Here is a 22723-nt window from a genome sequence, read left to right as displayed (position 1 = left end):
AATCATTCAAACACCTTCGTAGTCTCAACTCCAAACACTGAGACACTTCAACTTTGCTTTCTGTATGTGAGCCACAGGGCTCTAATGGATCAAGCCTTAGACAGCAATCACCATCTCAGTCCTTAACTCTGCTCTCCACAGCCATGTGGAAGATACGCCTCCTTCCAAATCCCCTTGATTTTTCTCTCCAAAATCAACCTGCAGGGACAAGATTTCTCTTGAAGTCCCACAGCTACTTGTGACCTCTGAGTGACAGCTAGAGCTGCTATCACTCGGCTTTGAACTCCTTTCTAGGCTAAAGCTTTCCCATCTATTTTTGACAATTCTTTTCACCCCCACAGTATCAACTTCATGAAACTTCTGCATAAACCCCACATTGAAGGTGCAGAATTTACCCTTCATGCTTCTAAAGATAGACCTGCACACAACCACAAATCTCCCATTTCCACGCTTCAGCTTTTACGCTTCAGTAAAATTTGTCAGAGAGCAAAAGTGAGGAGAAGTCAGTAACAAAGTTTCAAAGCCGCTCTGTTGGTGGGGCACTACAATAAGCCATGTAAACCCATTCCTGTGCAATCCACAGGTGCTCAATTGCAGTAACAGTTTCACTAACACTTCAGTAAAGCTCCTTTACAATGGTGGCCATAAAAATCATGCAACAAGGGAGAAGTAATAAGGCGAATCTAAAGAATAGCAATTCCAATTCACTTAACTTGAGGTGCAAAAAGATTGTTAAACGTGTTAGATTTGGTATTATGACAAGCATTAGGAGCTGGAAGCAGCACGACATTGCACTTCTACATTTTGAAGAGGACTGTTCTGTACAATTCAATTAACATTCAAAAAGACTTATTTCTTCTCTTTTTACAGAAAAAATGTATCATTTCAAAATGCATTTTAGCTAAAATCCCAAATAAAGCAGCTGTGTTTCTACCAAGTAACAACAGCATAACACCATCGATTTCATTGTGCGACTTCTCTTGGGATCTGTGCAACTCTAAACTTCCTGACATGGAACAGATCAGTAACTTCCGTTTAGCTGTGGGAAAACACTTTTACATTTCTAACCAGAAAAGGCTCACCAGTGATTTGAAGCTGTGATTTCATGGAAAGCCCACCAGATGCTCCTGACCTGGACCTGCTGCCAGCCATAATACGGTCTGGATTTTGAATCTGGATGAAGAGACAACAAAAACATTTCAGTACTCAGAAAGACAAAAATTAAATAATCTGGTTTTGACATACAGATATATTTTACTGCAAACAAGCCCACTTCACTTGTTTTCTTTCTAGTTCTCTTTCATTCCCCCAAAGTACAGAAAGCGGTTTACACAGGGCGTAGTCTCTACTCTTACATGATCTGTAAACATTAATATCTGAGGCAAAAGCAGCTTTTTGATTTTGTCCCTTCAGTTTGCTAACTGAAAGGGAACGATGTTCTTATTGCAAAGTTTGCTGTACTTATGTCTGAAAATACCTATTTTGATGTTATAAGTGCTGGGCAAGAAGTTCCTTCCCATGCCAAGCGCGACTTGTTTTGAAAAATAAGAAAAGCCACAATCCTCAAGCATCAGAAAAAAGACTGAAAATTCATTATTAAATTAAAAAGTGAATTACAAATTTAGACAAAACTGCTCACGTACATCTTTTGTTTTCACTTGGTCAGGTCAAATCTTAAGATGGGGCTGCAATTCTACAAAGCACTTCTCTAAAAGCAGAAATACATCACTTCGGAAAGAGAGAAAGCAAACCTCTGTTCACAGGTTGACCTTCCCTCCCTCCACACTCAGTCCTCACAGCTGTGCCAGCTGCATCCTCCCAGCACCAAAGCAAGCAGGTATTCCCACTGTCCTCTGAACTTAATTCCACTTGGTATTTAGTCAGGGTGAGGGTAGGGAGGAAGTGGACCATATGCATCGTATAGATTTGATGTAAGCGACAGAAATGAAACGCTGTGCTAATATATTGGGGAGACTCAGTCCCAGGTTGCCCAGAGCAGTGGTGGCTGCCCCATCCCTGGAGGTGTTCAAGGCCAGGCTGGATGGGGCTTGGAGCAACCGGATCCAGTGGGAGGTTCCCTGCCCATGGCAGGGGTGGAACTGGATGGGCTTTGAGGTCCCTTCTGACCCAAACCATTCTAGGAGCCTATGATTCTATATTTTAAAAGTATATCACTTTGGAAATACTCAAATATCTTTATCTCCTATTAATTTTTCAAAAATACATTTTCAGCTCAACATCCCTTCCCAACGAAAGTAGATATGTATCCACAAGTCCTATACGGCAGATTGTCCACTGGAAAGTGAATGGGTTACTGAAGACTCCAAGTTACAAGCTGGACACAACTTCCAGGCTGCTTACTGCATCCCTCTCAAGCCATGTTCCCTCCTTTGTGCCACGTCCTCATTGTTTTCCCTGGTCACAACCTACCGCAAAGCCATTCCTCCACCTGCGGGTCTGACCTCTCTCTCCTTGGGCTCAGGTGCCCTGGCCAAGGCGCTGGCTAATCCGGCACGGCAATCTCCCTGCCCACTGCCACACACCTTTGGTCAGGCACCAAATTGGAACCCAAATTGGAGCAAATACCATGTGCCAGTTCTCAGGTAATTTTCTGCACAGAACACGATTTCCAACAAGGACGGTAATGCATGAGCTGAAGCTGCTGCTGTCTGTGTCTTGAGTGTAAAAAGGCTGCACGTACTAATGTACCACTGGTAACAGCACAAGCAGCCTCAGTAAGTGCATGGCTTACCCTCTGCACACCATGCAAACAGCATTTGTACAAGGTGACTGGATTTGAATATTGCAACTTTCTTTTTAGAGGCTGCACCCAAAGCAGAAGTCTGTATGCAGTGACAATTACTGTGACACCACTGCTACACAGGTATTTCCAAGGTGGTAAAACGGGGAGTTCTTGCATTGGACAGCTTGCCGATGCCAGGTTTACCTACCAGAGAATATGACCCCACCGAAAAAGTACTAACAACTTGCTTAAATATTACAGTGTATAGCACTATCTGTAGAGTTCAGTGCTGTTAATTACCAGATTCCAGATGTGAATCACACAAACCTAAATCCTCCTGAAGCAAACAGTAGTTCAAATGTAGTCTACAACATTCAGAGGACAACTGTTAATCTTGATTCTGTGATTAGTTCTATCAAAACTCCTCAGGTATCCTTCGTGCTTTAAGAAGGCGGCTGAACAGTGTCCAGATCAATGCAGGCAGGCTGGAGAGCTTAAAGGAGTTCACATCTACAGAAGAGCTGCTATTTCCCACCTGGAGAAATAACCCTGCACATAGTACAATCACAATTACGGAAGGTGATAATTTTCACCTGAAGTCATACAGAGAGCACACAGAGCATACAACACTCATTCAGAAGCACACATTAAAGTTAACTTCATTTCTAATCCTGCAAAATACACTCATTAAAACAGTTTCATTAATATTTGAGTATTTTCATTGAGAATATGCAGAAAATTTCTAGCAGTTTAATCACATCTGAAACAACTGTCCTGAAAACACCCACCAAGTGAGCATGTCTGGAAAGTGTGTCCGTAGTGAGACACAGCTTTCCCCAAGAACTAGCTTAGGTAAAATTCCAAGAATGTATTGCTTCCAAATACTTCTAAACACAGAAATGACATCACACATTGTTTGGTTTTCTCAGCAACTATAAAATTTCTAATTATTTTTGATAAATAAAACTGAAGAGTCTTATTTTAATTGCACATTTGTCAAAATCCAGAGGCTCTGCCCTTCAAGCCGGCTCCATTGGTCCCCCAGGAAAAAGGAGGAGAGCTCCAGCAGAGGCATCAGCAGCAATTGACCCATGCCCTGCGTCTCCATAACCCTATTCCTCTTTTCACAGTTTCCAATACCTTGGCCCCAACGCCTCTCCTGCTCCCCTTACCTGCCGGCTGAGAAAGGCTCAGCAAGCAGAAGAGCTGGTTCCAAGCCAGGCATCCAGCCGGGATAATCATGGAACTCACACTGCAGCTTTTCTCTCAGCTGGGCACTAATTTAAGCCCCTTCCCTGCCGTGCAGGTGTAGACTCTCTGCAGGTTTCTCATAACTGACAGAAATTAAATCAACATTGATACCTCCGTCTCCATCAGTTTTCAGCTGGAACGGATCAGCAAGTAAGAAAGTTTACAGTGCAACACATGGGAAAAGGGGAAGAGGAGCGCAGAACAGGACTGGCAGGTGGAATTGCATACAGCTCATTTTCTTAGGAAACAGGGCTAAAATACATTAATTAGTTGAATAAAAATCCGTGATGATTAACTAACTACACTTCGAAGAAGAACAAAGAGATTGCAAAAGACAAGAATCCCACGCATCACACACATCCAGCAGATTTCTACATTTAAACTTAATTTGTAGCATTGAACTCCTCTGTGTTTGTGTAACAAATATATAAGTCTGTTTGGTAAGGAACTACTGCATCACAGCTATTTGTGATGGTAACGCCGTATACCATTTCAACTCAGCCTAGGGCCACTTCTAAATTTAATCACAAAATAAACAACATCCACTCTTCAATCATTATTAAAATATTTTCATTTAGTTTTATTCCAATAGAAACAATATTTAGATTCTTTGAAAAGCCAATGCCTTTATTTAAGACAAGCGGTTCTGTCAGTGGCTGGAGACGTCGACAGCCCATCAGCTGTGAACACCAACAAGCACTGCAGCCATGCAGACCTTCGGGCTCCTTGCCAGTGGAAGGCAGTGCAATGATTGCTTTCGAAGTCTGTTATAAGAATTTTATAAACAAAAATACAATGTGAGAAATCATTCTGAACTCTACTGTCTGCTTTATAAATCCACTGTAATGGAACACATACTTTAACAAGCTGAAACTCCCACTTCAAACCACTGGGAATGCAGGCTTAAGTGTTTTCTGTAGTAGAAAATTATGGACATCTTTGTAAATATTTAGGGATTTGCATTTGTTTTGGGTTTTTTTGGCTTTGTTGGGGTTTCTTTGTTCTGGTTTTGCTTTACAGCTCCTCTTGCCATTTTTTCCCCTCAGATGCTGCTACTCACTTCCAAGAAGCCTGCCAAAAGCTGAAGTTTACGAGCACTGGTTGAAAAGTTTCGAAGCTGTGACACAAAGCAAGGTAGCTTTTAGCTTTTTTTTTTTTTTAGTATGATCATTGGTTGGACTCGATGATCCGGTGGGTCTCTTCCAACCTGGTTATTCTATGATTCTATGTACATGTAATAGCCTTAGAAATGAAAATGACACTTTTATATGCAAATAATCTATATAACATATAATAATACAGAGTTCGTATCTTCTTTTTGTTAAAATAAACCATTCAAATGCTTGATTGAATTGCTCCAGTGGCTGCACACCTACCCCCACATAGCTTTGTTTGTTTTTCTAACATGCCACCACAATGTGTAGATGATTAGATAAATCACGCTCGGCTTCACCATCGCATACACCATTGTTTGTACTTGGGCAGGTTTGAGCAAACGTTGCTTGCAATAAACTCCCCTCACAGTAGGAAACTCTGTCCATGCATCCTTTTGGGATTCAGCTCTCTGAAATCCCCCCGTAACCAAAGTGCTTTCTCCAAAGCCAGGTGGCACAACCTGATGGCGTCAGGCCACGCTGCATCATCTCCAGTGGCATTTCAATCCAAGACAGCAAACTCTACGAACAGATGTGTTTGTGTGAGTAGCATGGAAGAGAGGAGCCATTCTAGAGGAGCACAGCCCAGGTGCTACAAACACCTTCAGAAAAGGGAAGGCAGAACGGGAGCATCCTCATTTCTTTTCCTTTTAGCAAATCACAAGAAGTGGGGAGACGAGGACCTCCAAGTGCTTCTTCACTAAAGCAAAGTAAGGGAAGAGGTGGGAAGGAGCATTTTGCCCCACAAAACCTGAGGGTACAAACGAAAGCAAAATACTATTGAAGGCTTGAGAGACCTTCAGAGGGTGACACCAATTCTGTTCAGCAATGGGATTCAGCTGCTGAAGAACTGACTGATGGAGGATGGTTATTTTCTTTCACATGGATTTGAAAGAAGACTCAACTAGGTCAGAATGAAACCCTGTGACTGTATACCACACACACAGAGCTTTGAAAATATGTTGGCACGGGCTCTTTATAATTTAAAAAAACACTGAAATAATTGCACATTGTTGCCTGCTGTAAGCTTGATGGTTGGTAATTAATTTTAAGAACAGGCTAAACTGCTCTTTACAGGTGTTCCAATTCACAGTGCATTTGCTGGTTCAATAATCCAGTAGAAACAATCACATCATGAAAAAGTTCTTTAATATACCCAGTAATTTTAACAACAGTTTGAGAAGCTCCCTGTAGCACAGGAATACAGACTTTTGGGAAATGGGTAAAATATAGGCCATTTTGTTTAAAAAACAGCATGCAAGATGCACCATCTCCCCTTCACAACAGTTAATATTTTATCCATAGGTAGGAGTTACAGATAATTAAGAGATCAGGCTGTGCATTCCAGAGAAAGCTCTTTACACCAATACTGCATTTTTCTGTGTGCAAGAAATTAAATACGAATGCTTCCTCTCCTTCCCCCAAACAGCAAAGCCCCTTTTTCACTTTAGGCATACATACTGTGGAAAAGTTATTTTCTCTTGCACGTTAGCTGTAATTGTGCAGTAAGCCTCAGCAGAGCCAGCGAGTTTGGCAACTTGGTTAGCAAACTTGCAGATACTTTAACTGTTCAAGTTTCATCTTAAAAAGTGGCTTGACAAAGTTGGTTTTATTTGTTTACATTTTATTTTTTTAGCCTCTAAAATAAGTTTTAAGGATATGGTCAGTTTTGCACAAACAAGTAAGCACACAGACAGACAGAAACTGCTGAGTAATCAACCAGGAAGAACCGAACAGACACATTATAGGAGTGTTGAGTACACAATGCAAAAGGAAGCAATTATGGGGTTTGCATCAAGGCATGTTTATATAAGGAATAGAAAGAAAGAGGCTTTAATAGTAGAATATTTCTTAGCTCCCTTGGCCATTACTGCATATGAGCAACACCACAGCTACTTACTGAAAACACAGTAAAATCCAAGCAGTCTTTGCCATAATATGCCTGCAGAAACGTAACATCCAGATAACTTGTTTTCTTGAACAGATGTGCATACTGGGCCCAAAACGAGACTTCAGGCTGAGTTATCGAGCTGCTGTTGCCCTGTCTCCACTGCTATCGGTGACCTCCCTCACCAGGCGTGAGCCGGCACCGATACGGATACAGCCCTTAGCGCTGCAGGTGCACCTCCCTTTGCTCGTACACACACAGTTTAACTGTTTACAAAGCCAGCACACACGCAGCTGTGCTGATAAGAACCAGCGAGAGGCAGACTCAAAGACAACACTTGGGCCAATTCAATACACCAGCTAAAAATATATTTGTGGGAAATAAAATTTAATCAGTTTGGGAAGTAACCCAAGTGACATGACCTTCAGAGGCTGCAGTGGGGGGAAAAGAAAGATACATGAACCATGAAAAACAGGAGAAGAGCTGCTCAGCTTCTGTCTTGTCCCTGCTACAGACTACTACCACCATCCCTGGAAATGTTTAAAAGATGAACAGACAAGGTGCTCAGGGATATGGTTTAGTAGTGTATAGGTATGGTTGGACTCGATCTCGAAGGTCTTTTCCAGCCAAGCGATTCTATGACTCTATGACTTTCTAATGACGAATCCTTATCATTGAAGTAGAAGCATCACTCATTTTATGGCCTTAAATACGTCTATTTTACATTTTTCCCCTAATTCATGTATACAACATATACACTCCATTGTACTTTTGGCTCAGCACAGGCATCACTTACTCCTTATGTCTGTTTACAAACTATCATTTCTACACCCTCCCAAAGCACAGTGGTGTATCAGAGTCAGGAGTCACATCTCTCTTAAATCCACAAGTCTAATTCTATTTTATAAGTGGCATTATCTGAATGCATTCTGGGAAACCACCATCTGGAATCTTTCTATTGTATGTTTTTCTGCTACAAGTAAGTACACCTTGTAGAGAACTGAAACGGAGATAAGATTGCTATGGACAAAGAAGGAATGGAAATGTGTATAAAAAGGAAAACACAGCAAAACAGAGGTTTAAAAGAAAGGCTTTAATTGGTAAGAATTGCAGCAATGAAACTGAGGACTGTGTGTGTCACTCTGACAAGACTACAGCAGAGATGAGTGGCCAGCAAAGAGCCTGTGCTTTCAAGAGGAGAGTGCCGACAGGGTTACGGTACATGGCATATGTCATTCCTCTTCCTGTTAGCCCAACAGGAAAACCTACTGCACCTATAGATACAGATATCCCAAACCAGGAAAAAACAGCTAGCACTAGCCTTCACTTACGGTTTATGGAGGCTGAAACAAGCCAGGTTCTAAAGCAAAGGATTGGTGTAAAACCAACTCGTGACTCCCAAAGGATATACAGTATCTGTCTATATAGTAGTTTGTCGTCATCAAAATAAACCCAAGTATGAGGGGCAGTTGACAGACAGCGCTAGTTCCAAGTTGCAGTGAGACACACTGGCTATACTACCTCAACACAAAACATCCTGGTGCTTCCAAGTACGTGACTCTGAGAGATAGAGTAAATGAAACATGTGAGAGAATGAGTGCATGTGGATAAGACTGCTTTGAGACCTTAAAATTATCACATCCCCTTCCTGTAATATCCCCACTGAGTTTTGTTACACTGATTTCCTGAGATCTCATACCCAACATGAATGACTATCAACCTGACACCATACCAATATCCTACAACAGGATAAGAGATGGTCCTGTCCTGTGTCACAAAGTTACAATAGCAAAGACTAAGGAACTGTAGACCAACAGCCTTAAACACATTCCCTAAAAACACTGACAATTATTTCCACAACACTGATCTTCAGCCCTGACTCCTTGTTTTTCCTACATTTCTAGTACTTCAAAAGAGAACTAAACATGGGAAACTATTCTAAAGCCAAAGTTTCTAGGTTGGAAAAGCTGCACAACGTCTACCCTGACTATCCAAACACAGAGACTGCCCAAGGAAAGACACAATAAAACTCTGGAAACGCTGCAGCCAGACAGCCATACATGTGCTCTAACTTCTAACTGAACACCAGGGATCACCAGTGTTCCTTATGCAAACTGCACAGATTAGAAAAACTGGTCTTTCAACTTCAACCTGCAGAGGAAAATGCTTCCCACAACCCTGCTTGCAATCTGAAGTAAATAGTCTCCAGGCCTCCCAACCAAGGCTTACATCAAAATCAGAGAATTCGTTCATTAGCATTTTTGTGCACAGAGCAGCCTGCGTGTGTGACCTGCACTGCAGGAGAAACATCAGAGATGACTTCTTTTTAATGGTATTTCTTCAGTATCAAAAGAATAGACACAATTACATGGAAAGAAACAGGAGCAACATGCAAAATTCAAGGAAGAGAACCCATGTAATTCACCAGTGGTTTCTCCTTTCCGTAGTACACCAGCTGTTCCCCAACCACAAGCTGTTCTTAGGCTAAAACTGTGGTGGGTGGGACAAAAGGCACAACATAGGTTCTGCTGCCAACTCTGATATTTGCCAGTGAGATCCTCCCTAACTAAAAGGATGTTGGCTTCCACTGACTTAAGAAATGCTCAAAGAGGAGCAGAAAAAAAAAGACAGCAGCTTACATCAACATCCTACGCCTTTTGCTTGATTCCAAACAGCCTGGCAAGAAAAGCCATTGCAGAGCTGCGCGAGATAATGAAAACCATTTGTGAAAACAAAGAGCTGGTCTATTTTTGTTTCTGCCACTTCCCTCTCACGGTACAATCCATTTCAAAGAGGACAACAATTCATATATGCAAACCACTGCGCTAAAACTGGTTCCCTGCTAGAACCTTAGAAATCAAGCAAAGCTTAAAATGGCTGGTTCTTAAATAGCACCGCTGGAAAACAAAAGACATGAAACGTGGCACCCACGTTACCCCACCGCAGCGAGAACTACAATAATACCAGGAAGATAAGAGGAGAAAACAATGAACCTGGCATCACTGTGAACATAAACACATTCTTCAACTGCTGGATTTACTTGTATTAACTGGACATTATCTGGATTAACTCCTGAATTTTACAAACCACTGCTTTTAGAAATGCTTTTGATCATTTAAACTCTTTTTAACACCTTTTGTAAAAAAAACAGTTGCCACACAACACTGAATTGACTCAGAGCTACATTTCACCTCAACACTTCGGTGAGGAAGCTTCAGTAGAAGTGCTCAACCAGAGCCACATTACAATCCGGGGACCAGAAGGAAAGGACGTACAAAAAAGAAAGGACGTGTCTGGCTCCTCACAAAGCCAGACAAACTGTTTTTCATTCACAAAACCAGATATTCAAGCTTCTTCCTTTGATGGCTGAAAGGGCCCAGGTGTTACCATGGGCTGACAATACAGTCGCAAAGTACAAGCCTGTTTATGTGGGTTTGTGCCCTTCTATCTATTTCATGATGGGCAAAACTCTTTTCCCAGGCCCCCTCCTCTGGACGCTGACCTAAGAGGTCAAGATTTTCAAATCGCTGGTGGTGGCCTTTTCTTGCTGCAGTAGCAAATCCTAAGGGTATTAGTACAGCACATTTTAACTTAACTTACCAAAGACAACAAATCAGATTAAGCCCCAAACCTGTCTCCATGGTAAGTGGCTGCATGGCATTTATGTGGCAAGGGTTTGGCAGCACGGGAGCAGCAGGGGTGGCCACTGTTAGGGGACACCAGGAGCTACGCCCACACTGGACAGAGCTGGCTCCAAAAGGGACCCACTGCTGGCCAAAGTGAAACCCAGCAGTGATGCTGGTAGCATCTCAGTAAGAACTTATTTCAGAAAAGGTAAAAAACACTGCACAGCAGAGAGGAGTGAGAAAATGAGAGAAACATCTCTGCGGACACCAAGGTCAGAGAAAGAACGGGAGGAGGAGGTGCTCCAGGTGTCAGAGCAGAGCTTTTCCTCCAGCCTGTTGTGAAGATCATGGTGAGGCAGACTGATCCCCGGCAGCCCATGGAGGACCACGGTGGAGCAGACACTCAACTGCAGCCTGCGGAGAGCCCCACACCAGAGCAGGCGGATGTGCCCTGAACGAAGTTCCAGCCTGCAGAGAGCACACAGGAGCAGGCTCCTGGCAGGGGCTGCAGTTCCTGGAGAGGAGGCCACCTGGGAGCAGGTTTGCTGGCAGGACCTCTGGTCCATGGGGAACCCACGCTGAAGCAGTCTGCTCCTTGAAGTCTGCACCCTGTGCAAGGGACCCCATGCGGGAGCAGTTTGTGAAGAACCACAGCCCAGGGGAAGGACCCACCTTGGAGAAGTTAATGCAGAACTGTCTCCCATGGGAGGGACCCCACACTGGAGCAGAGGGAGAGCCTGAGGAGGAAGGACTGGCAAACAGCGTTATGAACTGACTGCAATCTCCATTCCCCACTCCCCTGTGTCACTTGGGGGCAGGGGAGGAGGTAGAATATCCAGGAATCACATTTCTTTTCGGATGGTTTAAACAAAGTTCAGCTTCCAACATACAAATGAAACTCATGACTGAAACCTACCAGCTGACAGCATCATGGCTAGAGAGCTGCTGACCTGAAGAGACTCTAGAACTGCGGATGATGTACTGAATCAACTTCTCACAATGAGCAATATTCTTCTTTCTTAGGGAAAGAAGTACCTCCAAAAACCAAAGTTCCTCTGACCTTACACAATTCCTGCTATTAGGACCGTTACATTGATATTAAACATCTTTAACAAAAAGGCACTAAGTTCCAGAAAGCAGAACCCTCACATCTTGTAGAAATTAGCCTTCCCTCTTCATTCTTCTACTTCCTTGCACTGGAACCATGTCCTTTATGGAGTTTTGCAGAAATATAGGTTAAAAAAACCCCAATCTGTGCTGTAAGCTGAAGGGCAGTTACCAAGACAGAAGCCATGTAATCAACAATCAGGTACTTTTATATTTCACTTTTAAAACCCAACACTTTTATGTTTCTAGAAAGAAAGTAGCTAGGAAGCATAAACATTTTCCAGTGGTAACTTTGGAAGAGAATTTTCTCAAGGAAAAAGCAGACAGTGTGCCTAGATAGTTACACACGGTTGCTGTCAAACCATGCACTAACAGCGGATGGAGAACTTAAAGGCATCAGAGCTTTCTTTGAATTGCAGCTGTTTCACAAAATACCCTACAGCACACTGCCTCAGTTCCAGTTACCTAAGTGACATTGCACCCTATCTGTAGAAATGCATGCATTTCTTCTGTGATTTGGAGATTATGGTTATTAACACCACTCTAACTTTATCACAAAGGACAACTCTGAGCACAAAGGAGGACTGAAGAGAAGTTCAAGAGTTACAAAACACAAGAATTACTAAAAGCAGCAATATTTTCTGTTCTGGCTGACCTATAAAATCTCATCTACCCCCACAGTTATGTTTACTCTTCAGCTGAGGCAAAAAAGTTCCTGAAAAAAAAACCCAAAACCAGTCCTGAGCATCTCAGTCCAATACTCATATTGACGTTGCACCCGGTTATGTTAGACCTTACCATGAGAGCACGGAAAAGAAATCATCTGAAGAACTTTACCCAGAGTCTCTTCCTGCCTGTCACTATGGGAAGGAAAGAATTTATCCAGAGGCCTCTGCTTATCACTGTTTCAGCCACGTGACAGAGAGGTGAGCAGAGATGGTCACACAAATCCACAAGCCATAAGCTACTTATTCATGTTATTCAATTAATTTTTAATTAGGGCGACGAAATAATCCTAATGTCATCACCCAGAGCAAAAATATTAAGTTTAAATTGTAAGTTATTTTTTCCCCTGTAAGTAATTTTCTTACTTGTAATCTATTAACTGATGATTGCCTGGAAGAGGTATTTCCAATCACATCCCTTTTACTGAGCTTCTTACAGTTTTAACAGTGCCCCCCAAAATACAAGAAGTTCATAGAAGTAGTCAGGAAAAAAACACTTCCATACTTAAAACAAAGACATTCAAGAGTTAGAAGTTATTTCACATAAAACACATGAAAGATAACTTCAAAAGAAAAAAAAAAAAAACCATAGAAATCAAAATTTTGCCTGTTATGAAGGGTCCAGAAAATTAAGGACAGGGAGAGAAAGTAAACAGGAGTGCCTGACTTAAAGTCGTAGTACAAAGCCTCATGAAAAATTTCACACGGAATGAGAAGAGTTTGCTTGTTTTTACTCTTGGATGTTTCAGAACAGAGTCTAAACAACCGCCAGGCAGCACTTCTATCTTATCTCTCAGAACCTCCCTAGGGATATTTTTGTTCTCTCCTATGCAGTGCACTTTAAAATCTATCTAAACATGGTCTGAAAATAACACAAATTAAGATGTGTTACTGAAAGACCATACAAGGAAGCAAGGGTATCTTAAACGAGAACATGCTTCTATGAATTACTTTCTAATTTCCTCCCAAATGTTTTCTTTAAGAGACCCACACGATAATTCAGGCTGGAAGGGACCTCTGGAGGTCATCCTGTCCAACACCCTCCTGGAACAGGGCCAACTGCACAGTTAGACCAGGCTGCTCCATGCCTCAAAAACATTCAGTACACTAAACTAGTGCCGAGACATAAGTTGTAATGAAGGTATCTCAACAGATATGCAAGTCTCGAGCTATAATAACAGCAAAGTGAATGGCTTTGTGGTTTTACCCAAATGCATATCCATTTTCCTAACGCAGATATGTGTACAAATGTCTGACATTCTCATCACTCACATATCCCTGCTGCACTGCTGCTAAAACCTATCAAGAGAACCACAACATATTCAACACAAAAGTTAAAATACGTGGTTACCTAGAGATGCATTCCTTAGGAACTCCATCCCTCTTTGTATTTACAAAAGTATGGAGAAACAGAATGACTACAGTGAAAGAGGTGAACTCCAAACACAACTGCCTCTAAGCAGTCGCCTCCCAATCCAGTTCAATCACTAACCTGCTCTTGTTTCACGAGGAACTTCTCATAGTCAAGATCATTCACATTTTTCAGGCCTTCATGCAAACTATAAATCAAACTGCTTTACCAAACCACAGGGCATATATAATTGAATGATTAAAAACCCCGTTTTTCATGACAAGATTTATTTACACAACTTCATTCCTAGAAGTGCAGTAATTTTTCCAGGGTATGTTCGCACATTCGTTTCATAGAGCTCTCAACTGACAGACTGAGAGGAGCTTCTGAGCTGACTTCTGAAGCATTCTCCATCTCACTATTTTGCAAAAATAGTTCTGGGGTCAGTGAATGTAAGAGCTATTCCTTTAACACCTTAGGAAGTGTTTCCCCACATGTTTTATTAATAAGAATCCACATAAATGCTTCCTTTTCTATGAATCTAGATTTTTTGGGGGGTTGTTTCTTCTGTTTTCTTCTTTAAGACTTTTATTACTTCTTCATTCTCTACACTTGTTGATACTACATGCAGTCAAGGAAAATAAAAATAATTCCTTTCTAAAAGTTGTATTTAAAAAATATTCCCTTCTAACTTAATGCATTGCCTTACGGCTTCTAAACTTCACTTGCTGTTTTGACACAGACCCATTTTTCACCTCCTAAACTCTAATCCTTGTCAAAACTCCTTGCACACACCTTGCACAAACACTGTACTCCACATTGCTTTTTTGTTCTGGCACCTTTCAGAGTGGCAGCAGCCTATTTCTGGTGATGGCAGTCTCTGAACTCTGGCTGTACCTTCCTTCATCTGATTTGCTGTAGATACATCCATCAGCAAGCAGTGCAATGTAAAAGAAGCTGAGCTAGGAAGTAAGATAGATCTGCAGACCCAGTGCTGACATGGGATACATTTCTGGAGTCTCATGTTGGAACAGTTCTGCTCTGATCCCACAGCCCCACACCAGATGGATTGCAGCTTCCAGTTTAGTTTCACCCAGGAGCAATTCATAGAATTGCTTAGTTGGATAAGACCTTTGAGACTAAACCAAATCATACCTGTTCCCTACTAAACCAGATCCCTGAGCACCTCATCTATCTGTCCTTTAAACACTATAAGGAATGGGGACTCAAGCACTGTCCTGGGCAGGAGGTTCCAGTGCCCTATAACCCTTCCAGTGAAGCAATTTTTCCTGATGTCTAATCTAAACCTCCCACGGAGTGACTTGAGGCCATTTCCTCTTGTCCTTGTGCCTGTCACTTGGGAGAAGAGAGCAACATTCACCCGGCTACAACCTCCTTTCTGGGAGCTGCAGAGAGCAATGAGGTCTCCCCTCAGCCTCCCTTTCTCCAGGCTAAATAGCCTCAGTTCCCTCAGCTGTCTCTCATAAGGCTTGCTCTCCAGACCCTTTAATAGATTTGTTCCCCTCCTCTGGACATGCTCTAGCACCCAGATGTCTGTCTTTTAGTGAGGGACCCAAAACTGAACCCAGGATTTGAGGTGCAGCCTTCAGCTTCCTTGACCCAAGCTCATTTCACAAGTCAAATCAAAGTGCAGAACAAGCAGGGGATTAATTTCCAAAGAACAGACCTCATCCAAATTGAAACAGGTGAAACCCTGATGCAGATGCACTCCACTCCTTGTTTCCTCCCTGGCTGTGTGGAAAACCTCCACAGTTCTATGTTATATCCACTGATTCAAACTCCTTTTGCATTATTTCTGTTTTCTTTAATGCTGTGAATGTGGATATGAGTATTTCCATGTATGAGTTTGCTCAGTCACTTTGCTTCAAGACTTCCAGCTTGCACTCTAGTTTGACAGTTTCAGAGATTCTTTCACAGAGCATTTTGCTTTATAAAAAAATAAAATAGAAACCCCAAACATTCCCACTTTCTGTCACTGGGATAGACCTGCTTTTTCCTTTCTTCTGCACAAAATCTAGGTTAGAAAATTGCTTCTGCAAAACTACTAGAATGATATGACCACAGCAATTAAAATTAGGCAAACAATCAGGAACTTTTTAGATTAAGACTGCATTTAAAGCATATATCTATTGAAGTTGAACGATTATAATACTGCAGGTAAAAAAAAAGCTCTGTCCTAAAGCACAAAGTATTTGTGTCTTCTAACAGGGTAACAGCCTGCATTTCTCTGAGGTCTAAGCAATGAGCTGAACCACAGAACTATTTGTTTCCTGTGGAAAAAAGACCAGCAGCTGAGTGCTACTCTCTATGTAAATACAAACATTTCTTTTTACAAGAAGGATAAATTTCAAGAAGCATTCAGCATCAACAGAGATGTTGAAAAACTAAGTTTCTTTTCCCATTAATTCCAAGCACCAGAGAAAATCATTCCTCAAAACTACAATCTCTGCTAAATCTCTGTAGCCACATATGAGCTCAGTGGAGCCCACACTGTGCCATGTGAAAAAGAAAAGGTCACTTGGCTCCTGCAGGGACTTCTCACATTCCTGGGTACTGAAGAAAAGCAAATGTCACCCCTTTCTTCAAAAGAGCGAGAAGGATGATCCAAGAAACTACAGGCTGGTCAATCTCATCCCAGTCTCGGGGAAGGTCAGAAAGCAGATTTCATAGGAGCCATTTCCAAAGATAATCTGGACAAGAAGGTGATTTGGATCAGTCAGCATGGATTTACGAAGGGGAAATCAGTTCAACAGCTTTCTATGACAAGATGACTTCGTAGTTGAGAAGACAGTAGTCGATGCTGACTGTCTTTTGACTCTTCTCCTGTAACATCCTCATAGAGGAGATAAATCCCGGGCAGACAGAGGACTGTGGGAAGAACTGATAACCTGGCTGACTGGGAGGCTGGAAGGGTATGACCAGCAACGCAGAGCCAAGTTAGAGGCCAGTCATTAGTGCTGTTCCCCAGGGGTACTGCTTAACTACTTCATTTATGACCTGCACAATGGGACCAAGCTCACTCCCAGTGAACATTCTGACATGCCAACGCAACAAACGGTTCACAAAGGGAAGTGCAAAGTCTTGCACCTGGGGGGCAATTAACCCACACACCAGTAAAGGCTGGGGGCCACTTGGACAGAGAGCAACTCTGCAGAAAACAGCGGTCCTGTTGAACTCGCAGTGCTTCCCTGCAGCAAAAACAAGGGTCACCAACATCCTGGGCCACCTAATGAAAGGCATCACTAGCAGGACGAGGGAGGTGGTGCTTCCCCTCTACTCAACACTGGTGAGAGCACGTCTGGTGCTACCGTGTCTAGCTGCAGGCTCCCCAAATCCAGAATGACACAGACATACTGGAGTGACACCAGGAAAGAGGCAGAGAGGTAATAAAGTGATTGGAACATGACATACGGGAAGAGGCTTAGACAGCCAGAACTGTGAGGCCCAGAAAAAAGAATGCTCGGGAGGATCTTATCAGTGTAATAAATACCTGAAGGGGCCATAAGGGGTCAAAAAAGATGAAGCCAGACTCTTCCAGCAGTGCTCACTGGTGGGACAACAAGAAGTGGGCACAAATTAAAATACAGTGAATTCCACTTAAAACCAGGGGATTTAGCTACTTATTTTACTGTGAGGTGGTTGAATAGTGGAGAAGGTTGCCACGAGAGTTCAAGTTGCGCCCTCAGAGATATTCCAACCCCCACTGAACACCTTACTGACCGCTCTAAAGGGCCTTGCTTGAAGCAGATGGGACTAGAACAGACGGTGTTCAGAAGTCCTTTTGAACCCAAAACATTCTGTGATTCTTTAACTTCCCTACAACAACTTCAGTAATTCCTGTTGTACCTGTCCTGTTCTTCCTGTTGTTCTCTTTAGACCTCTGTCCTGCAGCAGATTTCTCTGCTAAAAAGATATTTATTGAGTTGGTTATGTTGATTCAGGTTTTTTCAACTCAAGGTTTCCTTTCAGTGCCCAGTTATTTATTACAGCTGCAGTTTTACTGGTTACCTGCTTCAGGTTAAGTAATCATCTTCAGTGTCATCTACTTTAATTTCTACAGCTTTTCCCAAGTCCTATATTAAAACTTGACGTACGAGTCTACACTAGGTATTTTTTCCTCACTTAAAATCTACTCCCATTTACCTGAGTGCTGCTCAAAGCAACACAGCTTGAGTTAGTCTCCTACCAGATGTCCAAGACTGTGCACACCAAAGCGTTACCTGGCTTCAATTAGGAACAATTGGGTAATATGAAACTGGAAAACATGCAAAAATCAAGGCCGAGTCTCAACAGCAAGAACGCTTCTATACACTTCATATGCAAACTGCTCTCCAGGCTTAGTTTAATTTTCCTCTGCCCTGATAAGAAACCTCACAGAACATTCACATATCACTGCCTGGGAACCTGTGGTATCACTCTGTTGTTTATATAACATCAGAGATGGGGAAGTCATTGAATATCATGGCTGATACTCTGTTTATTCAAAATGACATTTTATTTAGCTATTGGCAGGTGTCCAACTATTCATACCTTTAAGAATCTCCTTGACTTTAACTCACATGGTGATAACTTTCCAGAGCAAATCCGGATGCTTACCCATATGTTGTTCCATATCTCTCCCACACATCTATAAAGCCTCTGTCCCAATCTCTGCAGTACTTTCAATCAAACTAATTACTCCATCTTACATTAAAAATATCCCAAGAGTGACAAATTTCTCCTGGAGTGTCACTTAAAGGATGTTGATCCTCTAACAGTTTCTAAAAGTTTCTCCTACGTGTCTATATAAATGAAACCAAACCTCAGTGGGAAAGCATGGCAATGGAGTTTCACTTATGATACTAAAAGCAAACAAAAATGATGCTGCTACAAATCCCAGTGACATAAACAGCTACCTCAATCATGGAGGCATAATCTAGCTATGTAGCAAGCGGATAAATTCACATCAATGTGCTCTTCTACCGCTCAGCATTATGATTTTAACCTATCCACTGACTGTCACTCATGTCTCGGTTCCCAGTGCACACATTTAGAGCCCCTATCTCATTATTAGAGAAATATCCACACAGCAGCACAGTTCAGATTACAGTTTCATGTTATTTTCCAATTGAAGAGGCAGAAATCATTAACCTTCATGAGCAAATTTTGGAAATTGCAGAACTTAATTAGACGCTCATGAGAAGTGAGATAAATGGCGGATATTAGTAGATATGTTGGGGAAGCACATCCATATGACTGGTTGCTTTGTCATCTGGTGAAAAAAGAAAACTTAATGGTTTTGTATTACAGCTTTTTTTAACTGAATTTCCACAGCATTACTTTTGAAGTGTCAGTAACAAAAAAAATTTCTACATTGTAAACCCTCACAGTAAACTAAAAGACAAGGCCACCACCTTCTGTTTCACCACCCACCTTGCAGCTTTCACACAAGCCCCTTCAGAAGCAGCAATATATGCAGTTAAGAGGACAGCATCTACAGAGGATTTTGTAATCACCAGCCATTAGTTTTTCTCCTTGTTTACAGCTCAATGCTTGCTTCAACGCATTTCCCCATTCCTTTCTCAGCACTACATTTCATTACCAGTGGCTCAAACACACCTTTATTCAAATGAACCTGCATAAAGTTTTTAACTCTGAGGGGAACGGAAAAAAGAAAACAGAAAGTGTGACCATTGCATTACACTGTCACCTGTACTCACTATAAAGAATGACAGCTTCACCTACTAATGCAGTTGTTTTAAAGAATGATTTTTGAATGCGGCTTTTGAAAGGCTGCTGTTTACTAGCAGTTTAAAAACCCAGAACCCAACCCAGAACCTGTCACCTGGAAGCCTCAAATCTAGCAGATGTATTTTCCTAAAAAATAGTAAAGCTGCTGTCCTCATTAACCTAATCATCATTCTTTTATACGTACTGTACATAACTGCACAGCACACTGTTTTAAGTGTGTTTGACAGCACTGGTGAAGGTTCACACATGTACGGGGGCAAACCAATGAGGAGAGACCCAAAAACCTCCATTTATTTGCCCCCACAAACACAGATGAAAAGGGCTGAGCTATCAGGAGAAAGACACTGGCAAATGATATTGCCTGACAAAAGCAATCTTGCTAAACAGATTGTCCCTGTAGGGACTGAGCAATAAACCAAATCCAAACAGCCTGCGCAGCTTTGCAATTCAACCTGGCCAGGCTCATCAAAGAAACGATGAATCATTCTCTACCACCAGTGACAACCACAGATCCCAAATTTGCTGATTATTTGAAATGGCTTTAAAAACAGTCCTTTGTCACTTGCTGCTTGTGCTTGCTTGTAGATGCAAAATTAGATGGTACAAGACACAGCTCCTCTTGATTAACTTTGACTCAGCTGTAGCCAATGCACTGAAATTCTTAGTCAGCTGCTTACTGGGGTATGAACAGACATGCTTTGCCCCCTAAGAAAAATAAGCTGCTCCTCTGAAACATTACAAACATTCAAAGAAACTAAAACTAGAAATTGAGTATTTGAAACAAAATGAAGTCATATGCTTGTGTGCTAACTTCAATGCCAGCTGGAAACAGGTATGCATCTTTCCAACCTAAATTATGTATTACTAAAGTAAAGCACATGAATCCAAAAGACATAATGGAAACGAGTATTTCTGAAAAAAAAAAATAAAAATTTGAGATTATTTAAGCATACAGCGAGGCATGTGCCCTTTTTAAAACTGCAAACTGCTGTAAGCAAGATCTGGAGTTCCACAGGAATCAGCTTCATGTTTTCTAATTGCAACAGAAGTCCATTACCTGCTTCCTAGGAACCTTTTACAAGTGACCAGATGGCAACATGAAAGCATAGCCAGGAGTGGGTAACAACCCTCTCAAGCCTGCAAACCACAACTGCTTGCTACAGTCCAGCTCACGGCTCTCTGCAAAATAAAACAGACACCACAGGAAAAAGATGGCTTAGAACTGCACCACTATTTCAATATTCTCAGCACTTCCATTTAACTTGGGTTTTTGTGAGGCTAAACCATTTATCAGAAGACAAAGTAGACCTCTCTTCTGAAATCTTGGGTTACCCAAGGCTTCCAACTGTAGTAATAAATGAAACGCTTAAATGAAAGCTTCAGTCTTCACACCCTAGATCTTCACATGAAGAACTGACAATCGCATATTTAAACAAAAGTACAGGATTATCTGCTAACAGGACATTATTGTATCCCTCAGTTTCCAAGGAATCACCATACAGGGATGCAACTTAAGGGTCACAGGTCTGTGAAGAAGCTTAGAACCGTCTGCTACATTAAACCTGTCAGTGAGCCAGAGTGAGTGTTCAGTGAGAGTGTGGGCAGTACAGTGCAGCAGGTATCAGGGGAGCACAGGCGGCAAGCTCTGCTCTGGCAGCCACGAAGGAGCAGTGCCACCTTCCCTATCATGGTCCTCCCAGACACACAGTCCTTCCTTATCTCTGTGCCAGTTCTGGTGCTAAAGTGACACCCGCTGATCTGTTTAAATTCAGTAAATCTCCAGGGGGGGAAAAAAAGCCCAGGGCCCCTGAAAACTACCAAACAACTTTTTTTTTTTTAAATAATAGTATTTTTTTAAGTAAAAGTATTTCATACATGGATTGTAATTCACTTACTACACCATACACACATCCCTTAATGGCTTATCTGTCCATGCATGACGTGGGAAACCAAAAAAGTACTCGCGTACTGGAGTAACAGTAGAGACCCATGAGTTATAAACCTCTGTAACGACCTTAATCAGCAAAGCCTTCTGCCAGATCCTGAGGCTGAAGTTGTGTGAGGCGTTCTGACCACTGCTCTGTTAAATCTGGTTCAGATACTGTTTTGATTTAGTTTGTAATGCACAAGAACCTTACTACATTTGATTGTAAGTCATAAGGGCAGAAATACTAAATACAGAGTTTGCTATTTTAAAAATAGGAAGCAAAACTCCCCAAAAGCAAAGAAATCCCAGCTGCGGCTCAGGCTCTCCCATAATAGATCCTATCCCTATCATTACTGTCTACAAAGTCTCTCCCCTCGCAATTCCCACACCAGCCCACCCTTAACACGGAGTTTCATTTAGTCAGTATCTTCTACATTCAAAGGTACCATTCCCCAGGGAGCACTCAGCTTCCAAGTGATACACATTAATGGAAGCAATTCCACCTCTAATGGCACCATCAGGACAGTATTGTCTGGATCCAACATTCATAACCCAGATGCAAGCAAGACTTTTCTTAAGCGTTATGTTTTGCTTTAATAACCCAAATGTCATTGATGTCTTGTAGTTCTGAGGGCCTGATGAGGGGTGGAACAGAAGGGAAAGGAGGGAAGTATTGATATGCCACACCTCACATGGCACTGAGAACACCTAAATAAAGCACCATCAATGCCAATTGACAGGGCAGATCCCCTTGCCCAAATTATATTTCAGAACAGGGGTCTAAATACACTGATTCAATGCATGCACGAAAAGAAAAGCAATGAGAACACCACTGCCTTGTGACAGCTTATTCATTGACCTGAACTAGACTGGAATCAGGCAATGTTTAACAAATGTCGCATTGCTCTGGAAATTGGTCACTCAAATGTACAGCACACGTCACGACTGCAAAATGCTAAAAAAGATATACTGGTGTCTTATTGGTAAACTCAACTTAACAAGCACGAACAAGAGTATGTTAATTATCTGCAGCAGTACTGCCCATTGGTCTTCCTCAGTCTGTTTAGGTGCTCAAGGCTTCTACAAACCTTACAGATGGCCACTGTTTACTAAATAACACAATGTAAAACAATCCTGAGAGGCCAAGCTTCAGCTATTTAGTTTGGGTAGACACAGAAACTTTGTAAATGTCAAGTGAGA

At 41.9% G+C, this 22723-nt stretch overlaps 1 protein-coding gene across 2 annotated transcripts in view; it reads right to left on the bottom strand.

Annotated features, from left to right (window-relative positions):
* ITCH (itchy E3 ubiquitin protein ligase) overlaps positions 1-22723 on the bottom strand; it is a 59726-nt gene that overhangs the window by 31934 nt on the left and 5069 nt on the right. The window contains exons 1-2 of one of the 2 annotated variants that reach the window (XM_069871740.1): positions 7049-7116; positions 1083-1173 (exon numbers count right to left, since the gene is read on the bottom strand). In XM_069871740.1, coding sequence (XP_069727841.1) covers positions 1083-1152 — 70 coding nt within the window. In that variant the 5' untranslated portion in view covers positions 1153-1173; positions 7049-7116. Of the gene's footprint in view, positions 1-1082; positions 1174-7048; positions 7117-22723 lie in introns of those variants that run through there. The other variant, XM_069871739.1, reaches the window with a different exon arrangement.

This window comes from Phaenicophaeus curvirostris, chromosome 18 (genome assembly GCF_032191515.1).
Source record: "Phaenicophaeus curvirostris isolate KB17595 chromosome 18, BPBGC_Pcur_1.0, whole genome shotgun sequence".
Taxonomy (NCBI): domain Eukaryota; kingdom Metazoa; phylum Chordata; class Aves; order Cuculiformes; family Cuculidae; genus Phaenicophaeus; species Phaenicophaeus curvirostris.
The sequence above is the reverse complement of the archived record's forward strand: the minus strand, read 5'-3'. Positions and strand labels throughout refer to the sequence as shown.